Below are 18,373 nucleotides of genomic sequence, written 5' to 3' on the forward strand. Positions count from 1 at the left end.
ATGGACCGGCATGACGTCACATGCGGTTTGCGGGCGGAAGTGGCTCAGAAACCATCTGGAGGCTTCGGATCACCCGCTAGCTGCTCCTCCGCTCCCCGAACAACACGTTAACACAACACGTTAACAAACCTCAAAGCACTGCCAGAGGTGGTCTATAGTAACACTATGGACGAAGACATCCTGACAACCCTCAAACTATTGATTATTGGCGAGAGTGGAGTCGGGAAATCCAGGTTGGAAACTCAGTGGCTAGCTGGCTAGCTGTTTTGTTGACATTGTGTTGTGTTGTGCACTCGTCCTGCTGTCCGCTCCTCCTCAGGGCTTTTGTGTACAGACATATGGAGCCTACATGTATTGTGTGGGATAAGAGACTGATCTCCACTGTCTGCAGAACTTATAACGTGTTAACTAAGTTGTTACAAGTCAGATAGTTTATCATGTTGTTTAATCAAGTAAACAAAGTGAAAGTACACATTTTGTTGGAATGCCTATCAAAACACGACACGTTTATATCATGTATGAATCGCTATTAACCAAAATGCCTTCCCAACCCTGTAGTCTCCTGATCAGGTTCACAGATGACACGTTTGATCCAGAGCAGACAGCGACCATAGGTAACAAAAACACACACACAGGACCATATGTAACACACACACACACACACACACACACACACACACACACACACACACACACACACACACGACTAGAGGTAACGCACTCACACGAGACCATAGAACACACACACACACACGCACACATGACCATAGGTAACACACACAAGACCACATATATTAAAACACAAACTAACACACACAAACACATTCATCTCGCCAAAAGTAAGAGGTATGTTTTGAGCAGTGTTAAGGGGTCATTCAACTTTGATAACCCTTGATGTGCTCCTAGGCCTCACCCATATGTATTCAAATGTACCAAACAAAACCAATAGTAACTCTCCTCTAGTGCTAACTACACTTCTTAAAACTCTTATGTTCTCTAAGCATTTTACTTGTTTATTCGAAGGCGTGGACTTCAAAGTAAAGACAATCGCCATCGATGGAAATAGTGCAAAACTTGCCATTTGGGTAAGATGAATTCAGATTCTTGTTACAGCATTACTGACATCATAATCTTTGGTCATAGTGAAAAACATATTGAAGTGTAACATCTCGCCACTAGGGGGCAACAAAGCACAGTACTGTCAACAAAAAGTGAGCGATGAGTAAGAAGATATGATTGGTCACTGGGTAAGATATCCACCCTCCTTTGTTTTTGTTGTTGTATGTGTTTTTATAGGACACAGCTGGGCAGGAGAGGTTTCGCACCCTCACTCCCAGTTACTACCGTGGTGCGCAGGGTGTTATTCTGGGTGAGTCTTCTGCAATCGGATCTAATGAAACCATACCTTACTCCATATCCAAAAGGATATCCCTCTTTGACCTGCTTTGTCCAGCTAGAGTTAGTGTCCCCACATGACTCTATAACAGTGGATATTATTCACTGTTACTGTCCCCACGTGACTCTTTATAACAGTGGATATTATTCACAGTTACTGTCCCCACGTGACTATATAACAGTGGATATTATTCACACTGTCCCCACGTGACTCTATATAACAGTGGATATTATTCACAGTTACTGTCCCCACGTGACTCTATATAACAGTGGATATTATTCACAGTTACTGTCCCCACGTGACTCTATATAACAATGGATATTATTCACAGTTAGTCTCCCAACGTGACTTTTTATAACAGTGGATATAATTCACTGTAGGGTTTAAGAAAGCTTGCTCACTGTATCATGTAGTGTGTTCCCTCTCCTCTCTTTCATCCGTCTCGTATGGAATCGTGTGTTACCTGTTGTCTCTGTTGGTTCAGGTGTGTTACCTGTTGTCTCTGTTGGTTCAGGTGTGTTACCTGTTGTCTCTGTTGGTTCCAGTGTGTTACCTGTTGTCTCTGTTAGTTCCAGTGTGTTAGCTGTTGTCTCTGTTGGTTCAGGTGTGTTACCTGTTGTCTCTGTTGGTTCAGGTGTGTTACCTGTTGTCTCTGTTGATTCCAGTGTGTTACCTGTTGTCTCTGTTGATTCCAGTGTATGACGTCACTAAGAGGGACACCTTCACCAAGCTGGAGAACTGGCTGAACGAGCTGGAGACGTACACAACCCGGAACGACATCGTCAAGATGCTTGTTGGCAATAAAATTGACAAAGTATGATTTATTTTCCTACATACAGCATTACTTACTGCATGAAACATATTATTTTATCAATTTCTTAACTATATAAGCAATAGAATATCTTTTATCATTTTAATTTATTGTATCTGTAATCTGAGCCATTTATTTTACGTCTGATCTTTTCTTTTCTTTCCAGGACAGCCATGAGGTGGACCGAAACGAGGGCCTGAAGTTTGCTAGGAAACACTCCATGTTATTTATCGGTACGTGTCTCTCTATCCCCAGAGACCACCATGGGTGGGTTAGCCTTTTAGGGACTTCTTCAATGGTTTTTAAAGGGACACTGTAACATTTTAAGTAATTTATTACCTCAAATCAACGTATTCATTCATAAATAAGTCCTCATTGGTGTAAAATGATCTCTGCCAAAAATCTCACTTATCCTATCTGAGCGAAGAATAATTAATATGTAGTTACATAGGACGGGTAAGCTTCATGGAGGCTTCCATGTTCTTCCGGTCTATGAACTGCCGTGAGGGACAAAAAGCACTACGTGGTACAGGAAATGCAAACGCGTTTTCACTCTGAGCCAGCGTGAATGATGACTGAAATAATTCACTATCTTGCTCAAGGAGTAATTACTCGTACATCATTAGCTTACACTAATGATTCAATGCAGTTTGAAATTTGTTTGAAATAACAAACCTCATCATCACTCGAATGACTCGATGAGGTAGTATTGGATGTCATGACACAGATTCTTGGCACATACTGCCCACCGTAGTTTTTGAACAAGCGAGCACTATCAGTTTGAATGCAATATACAATTGTACCACTAGATGGGAGTAATTTTTACACAGTGTCCCTTTAAGTCTGTGAAATTCTATTTTTATGTTGATGATTGTTGTCTGCCTGCCTAGTTTATTCATCAGATCTCCCTAGGAAATGACACGCATCATTTTAGTCCCAATAGGCCAAAATAAAGAAGATAAACAATACGTTATTTACATTTTTTTGTCAACATTTTGAAGTTGTATACAGTACGTTGAAAAATGTATCTAATCTCAGCAGGGGTTGCGTGCATCACAGTGAATTAGCTTTAAGTGTGTTCTGTACCAAAGCCCAGCGTCCATCCCTCAGACTGGGGAGAGAAGACGAGGAGACATTAGCCCAAGCTGCTCTCTCTTTAGTTCAGGTTTGTTGCTTTGTTTATTCAGCTCTGGCAGCCCATCACTCTCTGCCATCAGCGGCTGGAAGACTCTCCACAAGGAGCTCATGTTGGAATTAAAAGGAGCGGGCTGTCTTTGGTTTATCAAACCACGTCTCTACACGTGTTCCCCATTCCCCCTCGGTCCGCCCCGCTCCGGGGAAATTAGGTTAGCCTCTTCTGTGGAGTTTCCATTTTAGAATGAGTGAAAGTGAAGAGAAAAAAAACCATCGGTGGCCAGGACAGAGAAGATGTCATGGGGTTTTAGGGCCTTCACTGCGTGCACCCGTCGTGTTTCCACAGGATGTCTTTTAGCAGCTTGGATGAAGTCATCTCGTGCCATTTTATGACATCTTTGTCAACGCGTGTCCATCATAGACGAGTCCAAATCAAATTGGTTAGATTTGGTTATTTGGATCTTGCAATCACATTTGACTGGCTGACGTGACAGCTGTGTTTCCTTGACATTTATTGGAAATTTTAGAGAAGTTCTCCTAACCATGAAACTTGTTTATCTGTTTTTATTGTACTGTATTGACATTTGTTGATCGACCCACCCTGTTGCAGAGGCCAGCGCCAAGACCAAGGACGGTGTCCAGTGTGCCTTTGAGGAGCTGGTGGAGAAGATCCTCCAGACACCAGGGCTGTGGGAGAGCGACAACCCGGGCCAGGGGGTCCGCCTGGGGGAGCAGGAGCCGCGGGCTGGTGGGGGCTGCGGAGGGTACTGCTCCATACCCTGAATACCACCGACCTACCTGGGGAAATGACCGGACACAGGAAAGGCAACCGAATGGGGGGGGGGGGGGAGAAGGAGAGAGAGCGAGAGAGAGCATAGTCGTACAGGTTCTGTATTGAAGGATCTCATTGATCGAAGGCCTCAAATCTTATCCGGTCAGGCGAACTTTTGCTGTTTGCACACTTCCTGTTAACTCTCGTTTGTCTTGGTTTTTTTGTTCTTTCACAGTTTTTTTTTTTTTAACTTCCTGGTCAACTCTATATCAAAAGATACAAAAAACAACTCATGACAGGAAGTGCATTATTTTAATTAGTCCACCCATGCTAGATGATTATCATCTGGTTTCCATTCATCACGTCAGCAACAGTTACTCTATTTCCCCCCATTTTTTTTGTTCTTGCTCAAACTGCTGCAAGATAAGACTTAATGTAAAGCGGCTATATCATGCGGCAATTTGTAGGATACAGTGCAGGGCTGGGAACGGTAAATCCAATAACAATATCTACATCTAAAATCCTGCAGGGCTTGGGCCACGGCTCTCATGTATGTATGTATGTATGTGTGTGTGTGTGTGTGTGTGTGTGTGTGTGTGTGTGTGTGTGTGTGTGTGTGTGTGTGTATATATATATATATATATATATATATATATATATATATATATATATATACACACACAAACACTTGGAGAGAGGCTGTTGGACCTGGAGATTTGGCTCTTTTAAGATGACCCTTATATCAAAGAGAGGCCTGTTTTCCTTTTCATTTGAAGCATTAATAGATTTTATGCATAGACCCCCCCCCCCCCCCCATTAATATGTATACCAAATCAGCAGTTTTTATTATCTTTCTTATGTAATTAGATCTATTTACTCATGATTTTCATTATTCTTTATTTATACCATTTTCTGTACTTTGATGTCTCATTGCAGATTTGCTGCCACGCAGTTCTCTAAAATCGACTCAGTATTTGGTCAGGAGAGTATGCATACACTAATTTTGGCAATTTAATTCAAGAAGCTTTTGCAGTAACACAAAGCCTCTTTACTCACTGGCACTTTCTCCTTGCGTACCCCTATCTACTCTGGCAATTACAAATGGCCTCAAAAAAAAGATTATTGATTAGACCTATTGAGTAAAGACATGACACTCTACCGTTGTAAGTCAATATTCTATCAGAGGCACGTCTCAGTAAGTTTCCTCCAGTATCTGTGCCACCTGCAGTTATTTCATGGTCACTGTACTGCAACATGTTTTCTTCATCATTTCTATTCGTTTTTGCTGTTGGCTGTTAAACATGTAATATATGAAGGGTTTGTTTTTTCTTTATAGGTTACCGGTGTGCTCTTTTCTGCATTTTAGTTGAGTCGAATACCCTTAAAATAAAGAATTGCCTTATTATTCCATGACACGTGGGACCGTTATGAACTGCTATTAACTGGACACGTCTGTGTTTCCAACCGAAATAAAATAAAAATGCCTACCGTAAAAAACAAACATCTTTGTAACAACAACAACAAAAACACCCAAATGGTTACCTCTGGACAGCCGTAGACTAAACATTGTCCTGGACTAATCAGGCTGGCCTCTGCTCAGTGTGTCCGTGCTAACCAGAAGCAGCTTGCGGCGGACGGACGGAGTGAGGCTCAGTGTTTCCACTAAAGCCTTGCAGATGACTCTGAGCCGGCTCCACGTTTTTCGTGCAGAGAACATTCTTCAGTCCAAATGTCACAAAACAGGCTGGAGCAGGGACCCCGAAGTGGAAACCTTCTGGTTAGTATGTCTCCCAGTGCGGGCTGCCAGAGGAGTGTGTGTGTCATTAGGGGACGGCGGCTGTTTGTGGCGACGTGGGACGGTCCCCACGTGTCACCAGTGGCTTATCGTGTTCTGTGGCCCTGCTGGATTCAGGGGCCCTTTTGCACGGGATTCTGAGGGGAGGTTACACATTTCCCAAGGTCTTGTTAATTATTTAAAACATGAAGAACTTGAAGGTATGATGTTTGCTTTTGGAGGTAATGAGGGCCAAGAAAAACAACTGGTTTTGTGCTTTGAAAGGGCTCAAATTAAACTGTAAATGTGTAGACTTGGACTCTAGGGAGAGCACACTCTCTATAAAGCAGCCCACACTATAGTCAGTGGGTCCTTACAGTGTGAGCCCCGCTATATGTTGACGTAGTTCTGGTGGTGGCATGGGTGTTTCACTCCCAGCTGAAGGCTTCTTGGTTCTCTAATTATTAAATAGTAAAAGTAATAGCCGGCCATCTAAAGAACTAAATGTTTTAAGAAAGAGTCAACTATCTACAACTAGAGTCCTTATATGTTTACTAATGTATTTGTGTTTTCGTTTACGACTGCAGCTTAGTGCCCTGATTAATTAAAAAAATAAATGTTACTGTAAGATGGTATTGACATGGGGCTGGATCATAATGATCATGAATCATAAAGGATAACCATGCAGATTGTTTTCACAATTTGTTTATTACAATTGTACCTTTAAGTATAAATGTATCATTGGATAACATTCCAGTCTCGTGAAAAGTTAATATAACTTACATCATCAGAGAGAAATGGAAGAAAAATAAAACTGCAGAACATTTCATTTTACAATTTAAAGATATCAAAGTTTAATAATGTTATAGAAATTAACAATATTAATCAAGACGCAAGAAGGAGTGTTTTCCATTCCTGCCTGTATATAAAATGATAAACCTTGACGTGAGACAATACATCTAAATGCTATAAGCGAGGGCGAACCTGACCAACAGCTTAAAGCTGTTAGCATGGGCCAAGCTAACCAACTGCTACACTCCGTTAGCCAGGGCTAGCTTGACCGTCTGGATTTCAAGGATGTGAGAAGACTTCTGGATGATGCGTCTGGTGAGGGTGTTTCCCACGCTGATAATGGAGCCCACAGTGCAGCTCTGCCACGGGCCTCCAGTAGGGCCCAGGGTGCAGGCCTTGCCTACACTATTGGTAATTGCGCTGCTGGTAGGTCCCCCGGTGCAGCCCTGTCCTGGGATGCTGGGGGACAGACACAAATGCTGGCCCTGGGCCAGGTTGGTCAGAGCCATGGCAGCGTGGATCTCTCCCCAGCCCTCCCTCTCCTGCTGGCCTCGGCCCCGCTGCTGCTCTCTGAACCACACAACCAAGAAAGAAATAAAGTGCAATGAATACCAGAGTGCCTAGCCAGAATAACATTCAACAAATAGATATTTATCGGCAAATAGTCATGCCCTCACTAATACTGGGTGGGGCAGAGAAAAGACTACTTTATCCTGCTTGTTGGTTTATTATTATTATAACTAGAGTTTTTCGCGCGCGCATTGCGTGCGCTCAACCTCTAATTGTAATTAGACCCATAGCAATTATGTGGAAACCCCAGGCGATAATGTAACAAATTTCTGAGCGCATAATATAACATTTTGCCTATAATGTTACAACGTATAACATTCGTTCACCACAAATTACTCTTAAAAGCAGTGCTAACATTAAAATATTTTTTAACCATTCAGCGAACAAAGGCAACAGGCTGATTATCATTTAGGGGGCAACTCAATGACATGCATAAGCGTCATCAACACGCCCACTGAAGTGGTGTGAGAAATACCAACTTTCTACTCCTTATTCACATTTAAGGTAATTTACATTTCCTACAGAGAAAATACTACCTCAGAGGTATTATTATTCAGAAGATTTTCAGGTTATAAATGTCAGGATATGTTGTTCACACATACGGCCCATCAGGAAAATATCAGGGCTTACACGTGTGTCTGAAAGCAGCTAGTGTGTGAGCATTTGATTACATTATCTAATTAGTCAATTTATGGTAACAGGGGTAATTGTTCAATGGAAAGTGCAGTATACTATTCATACAAATAAATTATTATATAATAGCTTTTACTGTTATTCAGGGCTGAAAAGTGCATTGACATTTTAAAATGCAAGGAAACTACTATTGGTTAGTTATTCATTGCGATTAAACATCTCTTCCAGTGTCCTGGCCAAGACAGGCAGCAGTAGCCTACAGTCACACATAGCATACACACACAAAACATAAGAAAAATTTAACGACTAAAACAGTCCGCAGGGGGGGGGGGGGGATTTCAATATCGCAAGCCACTTTGGGAGGCTCAAGGAGGAGAGTAGTATTAAGTTTGCGCAACAAATTGTCAAGACATTTCGGGAGGCTCAAGGGGATGAGTAATATTACATTTGAGCAACAAAGTGTAGTGTTGGGGTGGAGTCTATAAACATAATTCACCATACTGTGTTATTGTCATGTTTTCGTTGTGTTATAGGGACACTGTCTCTTTAAGATCACGTGACTTGTGTGTTGATATGCTGGTCGGCGTGATGTATGAATTTAACGTTTTTTATATGACAAAATGAACGACCTGCCTTTGCATGTCGAGGTGAAAAATTGTCTCGTCCCTTCTTTTATCGCAATTTCTACAGTATAAACAGGATGTCTTACCTGGGAAAGTTTGTCGACGGCAGAGCCGTTATGTTTAAAAACATAACGTCTTACCTGGGCAAGTGTCGCTGCCTTTGTCTTGACGTGCGGTGTGTGCGCGTGTGTGTTTGCGCGCGCACGAGTGTGTGCGCTTCCATGTATGTGTCACTGTCTTTGTCTTGATGTGCAGTGTGTGTGCGTTCGTGCGCATGTGCGTGTGTGTACGGTGTGTGTTTGCGGTGTGTATGTGCATGCTTGCGGTGTATGTATGCATTCGCGCATGTTGTGTGTGTGTGTGAGCTGCAGGCTGCTTGGCACATGCGCACGTGACCAACTTGAGTAACTGGTGTGACAGGCCTGCTATTATAGTAGTAAGATATATGAGAACATGAATCAGTGTGATACCATGAGTTCATGAAAGGAGTTGAGGATGAAAGAACAATGACAAAAGGACCAACATCACGATCGGTTGTCTCACATAAATACACTTACAGATCACGTTGGGTGGGGGCACAGTTGGTTGTGTCTGAAAGAGAAAGAATCCCAGAAAACCAGTCACTAGTGTGTAGGACGTGTTTAGGGACTCAAGAGAGCCTACAATTGCACAATTGGAAAATGACAGATCACAAGATTACACAGTGTTTGAGTGTCTCTATGGTCCAACCGTTTCTATGTGTGTGTGTGTGTGTGTGTGTGTGTGTGTGTGTGTGTGTGTGTGTGTGTGTGTGTGTGTGTGTGTGTGTGTGTGTGTGTGTGTGTGTGTGTGTGTGTGTGTGTGTGTGTGTGTGTGTGTGTGTGTGTGGCAGCCTATGTGAACCCTTATGGTCTTGCATGTGTACATATGTCTTCCAGGTTGTGTGTGACATTGCCAGAGAGAGAGAGGCTTTATGTGGGGGAGAGGGGCGGTGCAGCCAAACCAACGCAATTAGGAAAGAACATAGATGTGTATCTGTGTAGTGTTGCATAAATCTTCACTGGATTTACTCTGACATGGTCCCCAGGACCCTCCTGGACTAGTAGCAGTGAAGACCTGGCCTGGACCTGCAGTCCCCACCAAGCCCCCCTGGGGCCCGCTGAGATGTACAGCTTACCTCACATCAGCTGTATGTGGTATGTGTGTGTTGGAGGACCCTAGGGTTCATACAGTCTGGAGACAAGAGGGAGGATCGGAGTGTTTTGCTATAAGGCAAGTTCAGGGCTAGAAATGGCTACACCAGAACTCATTTGTGTTCAAGTCAACTTCAAATCATTCTCTTTTTAAAGTCAAAAGCGGGTTGACTGTCGAGTTTCTTGCCAAGAATGTACAAGTGGATAAGCCATCAAGATTTAAGGTTTCTATTGACCAGGTACCAAAGGAAAGCGAACATCAATCAACTTAAAGAACATATTCTTTCATAAAGTGTCACAAGCATGATGACATACAGTTGCTGCTGCTTATAAATCATGTGAAGGCTGCTAATATGGGTGATATGATGAACATCCGCCCAAAATGTATGCTTCAATTTGGTTACGATAGAATGACTGGTGGCTTAAATATCTAGAGTCTTAATTGTAGTCGACGCTCAGGCAGGAATCAGAAACTAGAGGTTTTAACTCTTGTTTCCTATTCCTATATCCTTCACTCGTGTCGCGTTGTTTTTAGGAAACCGTGCGAGGTTTACATTTGTAGTCTCTCCAGTATCAATTGTTTTCTTCAGTTGTTTTCAACCTAACTGCGAGTGGATGAAGAGTCTGCTGAAAGACTAACTGCTAACAGTTTTACCGTCAGCTAGAGCCCAGCTACAGAGCCTCAAAAAAGGCTCTAGACGAAACGCTTTAACCAAGCAGAGGTGAGGTATGTGTAATACATACTGAATGTGCAAAAAAAGCCTTCATAGTTTTTCCCCTTGTGATTGTTTATGCAATAATTTGCACAATGACAAAAACATATTTTCCATTTTGTCTTTTTTTTGGAATCAAGCCCCTTGGTTTTATTCCCTTGGACTGAGATGGGTCAGGAGACGGTTTCTTCTGGGAATTGAATATGAGAGAGAAAGAGTACAACTTTGGACAACAAAGTGCTGATTCTCTCTCGGTTAACATCCTTAAACAACCTATCCTGTGGTTTATTCCGTCCTGAGGTAACAGAAAACATCTCTTATCCACTAAAATCGACATATCTTGACTGTCACCTGAACATAACCCTGATTTATAGAAGAGCCCAGCGATGACCCTGCATGACTTCACTCAGAGCTCTGACCTATACACACCAAAATAAAATAAACATTTGGGACTTTGGCGACGTTCAGAGAGATGCTTCATCTAACAACGTGCATATTTTCTTTCAAAACAATACGTGTGGAAAAACTAGACGAGGTATGTGTCAATATAACTTTTCCTCTCCTCTCTCTCTGCGGCAAATGAAACAGCGTTCCAGTCCTTTAACGAGACTCCAGCCTTCATCAGGTAACTCCTGAAGGCTCCGAGAAGACCACTTGTTTTGCGCTCCATATGTTCCTCAGTGGTGTTCATCCAACACAACTCACAACTTTATCATATCAAAATCCGAATTCACTTTTGTTGGGCTGACAACCGACGAAAGACATGGTCGACTAGTTTTGTGAAACAATATCTGCTTTTACTCCTTCGTTTCGAGGGTAGTCCTGCTATGTTTGCCCTCTCCTGGGCAGAGTAGAAATGTGTTATTGGTGTTAAAGCTTGTCATAGATTTGGCTGCTTCGCTTTTCCACTCCACTTCCAGAAAGGAAGTACAGAGGAGAGTGAGGCAGGGAGCTTTAATGCGACCAGAAGGGACACATTAAAAGGTTACACAGACATCTCATCCGCTGCCATCCTGGATATTTTGGAAAAACTTTAAATTGACAAATTACCCAAGAGCTCCAGTTAGAAAAGAGCAACAATTTTGCTCATGAAATGAACAATTTGTTCATGAATGGATGAGGGGATTCTACCTACCTACTATCCAGAAACCACATCCAAGGGAACAGGCTTGGCAGAACCACCAGGGAACGAAGAGCTGGTGGAGCTCCACTCTCACGTGGCAAGGGGAGACTCACTGCCACTCACGTGGAGTCAGTCAGCAGGCCTACAGCTGAGGTCCTCTTTTCCCTTTGGTATTACCTCTACACCAGGTGACTGTATAGTTAAACGTATAGTTTACACTACATTAAACCAGTGTATTCCAATCTTGGGGTCAGGACACTCGGGTTCACAAGATATGCATGTGAGGGACTTGGGAGATGGATGTGATGTTAAGATCAAATAAAACAAATAAGCTTTGGATACTGGATGATCAATTAGGATCAAATCAAACCTCTAAAACAGTCGCCTGCTCGCTACGAGGAGGGGGCGTGTAGTACTCTGTAGGGCTGGGCGATATATCGAATATATGCGATGTATCGCGAGATGTTCTCCAGGGGATGTATAAAATGCCCATATCGCGAACATCGAATATAAATTGGGACGCAATGTTTCTTTTTGCCGCCGCCGGCATACTCGTTGTGCTTTCACGCGACGGGGCGACAAGATCTCATACAAAGTGAACGTAGAGACGCGTATCTGCCAATCAGCGTTCAACAGCGTGGCCACTGAGTGACATGTGTAACGTAACAGCCAACCAGCGTTCAACCGTCAAACTCGGTGCAGTGCAGTCCGGGGTGAACTGCAGCACGGAGGAGAAAGTGATTGTTGCCGTTTGCGACTCCCGGAGCTCTATATATAATAATATATAATATAATATAATATAATTGGTTATATAATATCACGGATAAAAGCTCTGTGCGCCTCCTGATGGCCGTAGCGTGGGGAGCTCTCATAGGGATTGGGCTTCTCGGGGTTTGTTTAACGCACAGCGTTCCCTTCTCTCGCTATTTCCGGTGGCTCTCTAAACTCACTCCCCCCGCCCATTGCGAGTCCACGAGATTCTCATGGACGCGCGTGTGTGACGTAGTCTGGAAGGCGCGCTGCTGTAGGTGCGTGTACCTCCGACTGGTGAGTGAGAACAGCCAGAAAGAGAAAAAAGGATGGAAACGGAGGATTTGGTTTCGAAAAAGAATAGCACTGGATCCTTCGTCTGGCAGTGTATATATAATAATTATTATTCAAACTGTTCATAAATAATTAACGGTTTGAATAAATGCTGTGTTGGTAAATCTAACTTGCTGTGATTTTCCTTTTCTTATGTGCAAGTTCTAAATTGTTCCAATAGAAAGCACTGATGAGTTTAAACAATATGTTGTTTCATGTAATCTACATGCAGACTTATGTTTCAGTAATACTAGAATTATTACTGACGTAACATTATGCCAGACATGGTTGAATCGAGCATTTATGATGTGCTCTAGAGGAGATTCAAAATATATCGAGATATATATCGTGTATCGAGATATAGTAAAAAAATATCGAGATATTCATTTTGGCCCATATCGCCCAGCCCTCTGGGACACATGACTGACAGCAGCTCTGAAGCGGCTCTGAGAGACCTCAACATTGTCAGAACACTTGATGGCGCGAGCCTCCACTTCTCACCCTGGGCAGAGTAAGCGTTGCAGACGTCGGAAAGTTGTCCTTGAGGCAGACTGGACGTTTCCACCACCAAGACGCTTGAGCGGAACAAATGGCACATGGCTTGATATGGAAATCATATTTGTGGTGTGGAGAACTTTGCCAGCTCAAAGCAGCGTCCAACTTTAAAATGAGCATGTTCTGTGTGCATGAGGCCCTAATCGAGACTTGTATTAAAGCCCCTGGCTCATGCCCGCTGGGAAATGTGAGGCGTGTCAACATTAAGTGGCAGCATTTCTTATGAGCGTTAGTTAAAGGTACCAAAGGGGTCCATGTTCCAGTTCCACATTTCTGTATGACTGTCTGTCACCCTCAAAACCGAAGCGAAATAAAACTCACAAATGCCCACATTATTTTGAAGAACCAGGCTTTTATGTAGGAACCAGGTAATAATTCACTACTTGTTTGACTGAACACTGCCGAACACGCTTCATAAAGGCAAATAGCAAGTAATTAAACTATCTTTTATTTTCTGTCGTCGAACATAGGACTAGGTCTCGGGTTAGGGTTTGGAATGACAAACCCTAACCCGATGTCAAACCCTAATCTCCTCGCTATTGCGCTCTGGCTGATTAGATGGGATGTCTAATGGCCTGAATCTGCGGAAATGTGCTTGACTTTTGCTGCTGTTTTCAGTTCTTTTCAAGTTAAATGTAAAATCTGACAAGATGAGGCTATCTAATGGCAGTATTTTGTGACCTATAACTTCCAGATGGATTAATAGGGCATTAATTACGAGAGTCGATGTGCCTACTACTCATGTGTGTATGCGTGTGGAGAATTAAATGCAAACGTATAGGTTTGAAGTCTCTCACCCACGTGGCAGACAAACTCTGTCTCCATCTCCGAGGAGCCGGCGGGAGAGAGCGCCTGCTGCTCGCCCTCGGCGGAGCTGAACGATTCCTCCAAGCGGCTCCGCGAGCGCCGGGCCTTGGCAGCGTCAGCGGGGTGCGGCGTGCCCGCCGGCCGCCGGCGGTCGCTGAGGTAGCGGTGCAGCAGGCCGCTCTTGTACTTGGAGGGCGGCGAGAGGCTGCCGTCGCTGTGGGTGGAGTCGGCCCGACGGAGGAGCCGGTTGTCCTCTTCGTGTTTCAGGGACGAGGACCGGCTGATGTCACACTGCTGGCTGACGGCAGTCTCCAAGGGACATTCTTCATCTGTGGATATATAGATATTTTTATATTTGGATTATTGTAACGTAGCCTAGGTCTACAATCCGAGCATTATTTTATGTTTGTTACCTAGTATCTGCATCCACCATACTTTAAGAAGTATAATTTGGAGCAGGATAGCCTCAATATTAATCAAATAATTATTAATAATAACACTTATATACATGGGTTGATTGTTGGACCCTTACCTTCAGAGTCGTCGCTGCACACACTGAGCTTCTCGGCGTTGCCCTGGATACACTGGTTGTACAGTTTGATCCTCAGCGCCCAGCTCAGGTCCGGCCGCCTCACCGTGTTCTTCAGGCGTCGCCGCGCGTTGGCAAACCAGTTGGACACCTGAACGACACACCGTGTTGTTGTGGAGAACGTTACGGTGGTTATAGTACGACCAGCCTGAAAAGCTTGTATGCTGAGGGTTGACTGATTGCCTGGTTTGTTGATTGGAAATAAATCTGACATGCTGATTAAATCAGTCTGTCGATGGGTTACTTTTAGTCAACCCAGACAATCAGTTAGTCGAATCCAACAGTCTTTGATCCAGTATTTAGCCTGTCCAGCAGGTGGTAAGTAAATGAGGTGGACTGACACATACACAGTCAGACATAGTCCTCAGTCTGCCAGACAACCAGATATACCATCGAGCTGTCAGTCATTAATAAAAGAAAACAACCAGTAAATCAGTCAGTAAGATAGAGATACAGGTAGTAATTTGGGAAGACAGATCCGTCAGTCAGCCAGATAATAAATTACAAAGCCAGTAAATCAGCCAGTGAGACGGTCAATCAGTCAGACAGCTATACAATGGATCAATCCGTCAATTAGACAGTGAAACGGACAGTCCCAGTCAGTCAGTGTTTCCCTGGTCCAGTCAGTCAGTGTGTCCCTGTCCCAGTCAGTCAGTGTGTCCCTGGTCCAGTCAGTCAGTGTGTCCATTTCCCAGTCAGTCAGTGTGTCTGTGTGCCAGGTGGTCTCACCTGAATCAGGGTCAGTCAGTGTGTCTGTGTGCCAGGTGGTCTCACCTGGACCAGGGTCAGTCAGTGGGTCCCCGGTCCTGGACCAGGGTCAGTCGGTGTGTCTGTGTGCCAGGTGGTCTCACCTGGACCAGGGTCAGTCAGTGGGTCCCCGGTCCTGGACCAGGGTCAGTCAGTGTGTCTGTGTGCCAGGTGGTCTCACCTGGACCAGGGTCAGTCAGTGTGTCTGTGTGCCAGGTGGTCTCACCTGGACCAGGGTCAGTCAGTGGGTCCCCGGTCCTGGACCAGGGTCAGTCAGTGTGTCTGTGTGCCAGGTGGTCTCACCTGGACCAGGGTCAGTCAGTGTGTCTGTGTGCCAGGTGGTTGCACCTGGACCAGGGTCAGTCAGTGGGTCCCCGGTCCTCGACCAGGGTCAGTCAGTGTGTCTGTGTGCCAGGTGGTCTCACCTGGACCAGGGTCAGTCAGTGTGTCTGTGTGCCAGGTGGTCTCACCTGGACCAGGGTCAGTTAGTGTGTCCCTGGTCCAGGTGGTCTCACCTGGACCAGGGTCAGTCAGTGTGTCTGTGTGCCAGGTGGTCTCACCTGGACCAGGGTCATGTTGGAGCCCAGGGCCAGCAGCAGCTTCTCGGTCTTGGTTGGGTAGGGGTTGTCCCGGTGCTTGTACAGCCAATGTTTCAGGGGTCTTGCCATGTCCTGCAGGGCCTGTCTCCTGTGGCGAACTTTGACCCCGCCCAGGTGCGACCTGGAAAAGATATCAACGTAACAACGTAGAGCCTGGACACCAAAGCGACATATACCTTAACTGTTGTAGTCGTTTGAGATTCATCATATCACACAGCACACAGTGGAGGCTTGGTAAGAAAACGATTGCAGTAGGCATGAGCAGAGAATGATTTGGAATTCAACCTTTAAACTTAAATAAGATGATAAGCTTTTTTCTCTGCAACTATACATTGATAATGCATTAATTGATTTGGAGCATGGCATTGGATCTGTTTGTTCGATTGATTAACATATAGTATCTGCTAAATGCCACTTTATGTGTAATAACAATATTACTCATTTTCATAAGTAAATACAATTACAGGACAACAAATACTTTTCATGAATAATATTGAACATGCAATAATGCCTTCAAAATAAGAGCCCCACATATATTATCCTCATCATCGTACCCATGTCTCTTGCACTTTATAGTAGAGCTTTGTTCTGGTGACTCTGAGCACGGCAGCAAGTCTGACGCCTGGCTGTCTGCTGAACCAGTTTGTCCCCGAGATGCTTCTACATGGATCAACCTGGTCCTCTCCTCTTGCACTCTCCTCCTCTCCTTCTCTGCTCTCCTCCTCCTGTCCTCCTCTGCTCTCCTCTCCTCTGCTCTCCTCCTTCCATCCTCTTCTGGTCTCCTTTCCTCTGCTCTCCTCCTGTCCTCGTCCTGCGGTCTCCTCCTGTCCTCCTCTGAATGCAGGAGATTCTCGGGCTGGTCCATTCTTCTGGTGCCCGGAGCACTTCCCATAAACAGGTGCATCAGTGGACACGGTACATTCCCACTGACTCCGTAATACGCTGATCAGACCACTAATGTCTGGCCTGCTCTCTTTTGGTTCTCAAAGCACTGGGAAAATCCTCACAGATCAGAGAGAGGACTCCAGTCCCCCCAGCAGAAAAAGTCACCAACGACACAATAGAGCAAAGATCTGAGAATGTTCCTCGGGTGTAGCTGTTGAAACTCCTGGAGGAGAGTTCAAGTAACCTGCTCCATCACTGCCTATTGGCTCCTGCCGTCAGCCAATCGTATCTCAGGAGGACTCGGGGAGCGCATGCAGGCGAGAACAGGCATCTCAGCAGCAGGGGCACCAGTGGAACTCCATGTGTTGAGAACTGTAGCATTTGTATGAATACTAGCAGATGTGGTTGTTCAATTTATTAGCGCGTGTTTAATAATGCTTTATACTTAATGTGAGCGTGTGTATGTTTCTGTTCAAAGTAATGTCTATGTATCTTAAGGTGTCATCCTTGCACCCTTCCCCCATCCCTTCTTGTGTTCTGTCAAATGTCTGTTGTTATTGTTCTCGTACATGTCTGTAGATATTTGTGTCATTGTGTTTTTATGTTTAAATAAAAAATAAATAATAATAATAACAATGTGAGCGTGTATGTGTGTCAGTGTGAATGGAAGCCAAAATCCCTGTAGTTAAGTAATACGACATGCTTCCATATTTCTTCACAAGGCTTATGAATCTCATGGATCTTGTGGTGTTCGAAAAACAGTCGCGTCAGCGAATAAAATATGTTGTGCCCAGAAATTCTGGAGATTTATGGGTGGTAATGACATGGTTCTTAATAAACCAGCAGAACCACTGAACAGCACTTTGTGTTTGTCGGTGAGTCCTGCTAAGTTCGAAGGGATATCAGTACAAATTGGCCTGTAAAATAATTGCAATATAAACAATGGAAAATAGAAATAGATCTCTGCAGGTCTGTCCTGTGAGCCAGGTCGAGTTACCGTTTGCACTGGTGTGTGTGCGTGGGTGTCAGATGGCGTGCATTTTTACGATGTCTAGAGAGAGTATATGCATAGTTAATGGTTAAGAAATAATAGCACATGTTTTCTTGTCTGCGTTTGGCCGTGTGCATTCAGGGCACAACACTGAGCGCGCCAAGGACGTGAACAAGGTCTGACAGCAGCTCGCCATGATGTTGTTAGTTCAACAGTAGGTAAAGATAACACCATGGAATGGGCCCAAAACAGGGGTTGAAAAGTCAAACTACTGTTCTCCAGATCATTTCATCAAGTATGTAATAATATTTAGAAAGGAAAGATCTGAAATCATCAAAATCATTTTCTTTTCATACACACAAAGTTTCACTTTCACTAAACCAAAACAACTCTTGTTCCAAATAGATCTGTCAACTCATTAGAGCATGTTACCTTTCTCATCCATGCCCATATGTCTCCCTGTGAGGTTAGTTCACAACGCTTTTTTCTCCTATTTTTTCAAAGCTAAAAAACACCTGGAGCAACGCGTCTCCGAAGGTGCAGTAAATTCCAGGCGAGCATTCCACGGCAGCGCTGTGAACGGGCCAGCGAGCCACGCGGTATC

At 44.2% G+C, this 18,373-nt stretch overlaps 2 protein-coding genes across 2 annotated transcripts; one reads left to right on the plus strand and one right to left on the minus strand.

Annotated features, from left to right (window-relative positions):
- Positions 1-28: 28 nt before the first annotated feature.
- rab18b (RAB18B, member RAS oncogene family) lies at positions 29-5,526 on the plus strand. The gene is made up of 7 exons (XM_060059857.1): positions 29-233; positions 559-614; positions 1,024-1,085; positions 1,297-1,369; positions 2,092-2,210; positions 2,374-2,440; positions 3,952-5,526. The coding sequence occupies exons 1-7, from the start codon at positions 166-168 to the stop codon at positions 4,122-4,124; spliced, it is 618 nt and encodes a 205-aa protein (XP_059915840.1). The 5' UTR covers positions 29-165; the 3' UTR covers positions 4,125-5,526.
- Positions 5,527-6,614: 1,088 nt separating this feature from the next.
- On the minus strand, positions 6,615-17,235 carry LOC132463583 (homeobox protein Mohawk-like). The gene is made up of 6 exons (XM_060059856.1): positions 16,448-17,235; positions 15,855-16,014; positions 14,491-14,638; positions 13,949-14,287; positions 9,063-9,096; positions 6,615-7,249 (listed from the first exon to the last, which is right to left on the minus strand). The coding sequence occupies exons 1-6, from the start codon at positions 16,795-16,797 to the stop codon at positions 6,919-6,921; spliced, it is 1,362 nt and encodes a 453-aa protein (XP_059915839.1). The 5' UTR covers positions 16,798-17,235; the 3' UTR covers positions 6,615-6,918.
- Positions 17,236-18,373: the final 1,138 nt, after the last annotated feature.

Source organism: Gadus macrocephalus, chromosome 8 (assembly GCF_031168955.1).
Source record: "Gadus macrocephalus chromosome 8, ASM3116895v1".
Taxonomy (NCBI): domain Eukaryota; kingdom Metazoa; phylum Chordata; class Actinopteri; order Gadiformes; family Gadidae; genus Gadus; species Gadus macrocephalus.

Coding starts and splice junctions, on each gene's coding strand:
- rab18b (XM_060059857.1), top strand. CDS start 166: ATGGACGAAGACATCCTGACAACCCTCAAACTATTGATTATTGGCGAG. Junction 1,086..1,296: donor GTGCAAAACTTGCCATTTGG/GTAAGATGAATT, acceptor GTGTTTTTATAG/GACACAGCTGGGCAGGAGAG. Junction 2,441..3,951: donor ACACTCCATGTTATTTATCG/GTACGTGTCTCT, acceptor ACCCTGTTGCAG/AGGCCAGCGCCAAGACCAAG.
- LOC132463583 (XM_060059856.1), bottom strand. CDS start 16,797: ATGCACCTGTTTATGGGAAGTGCTCCGGGCACCAGAAGAATGGACCAG. Junction 16,015..16,447: donor ATAAAGTGCAAGAGACATGG/GTACGATGATGA, acceptor TATCTTTTCCAG/GTCGCACCTGGGCGGGGTCA. Junction 7,250..9,062: donor GCCCCCACCCAACGTGATCT/GTAAGTGTATTT, acceptor TGTGTGGTTCAG/AGAGCAGCAGCGGGGCCGAG.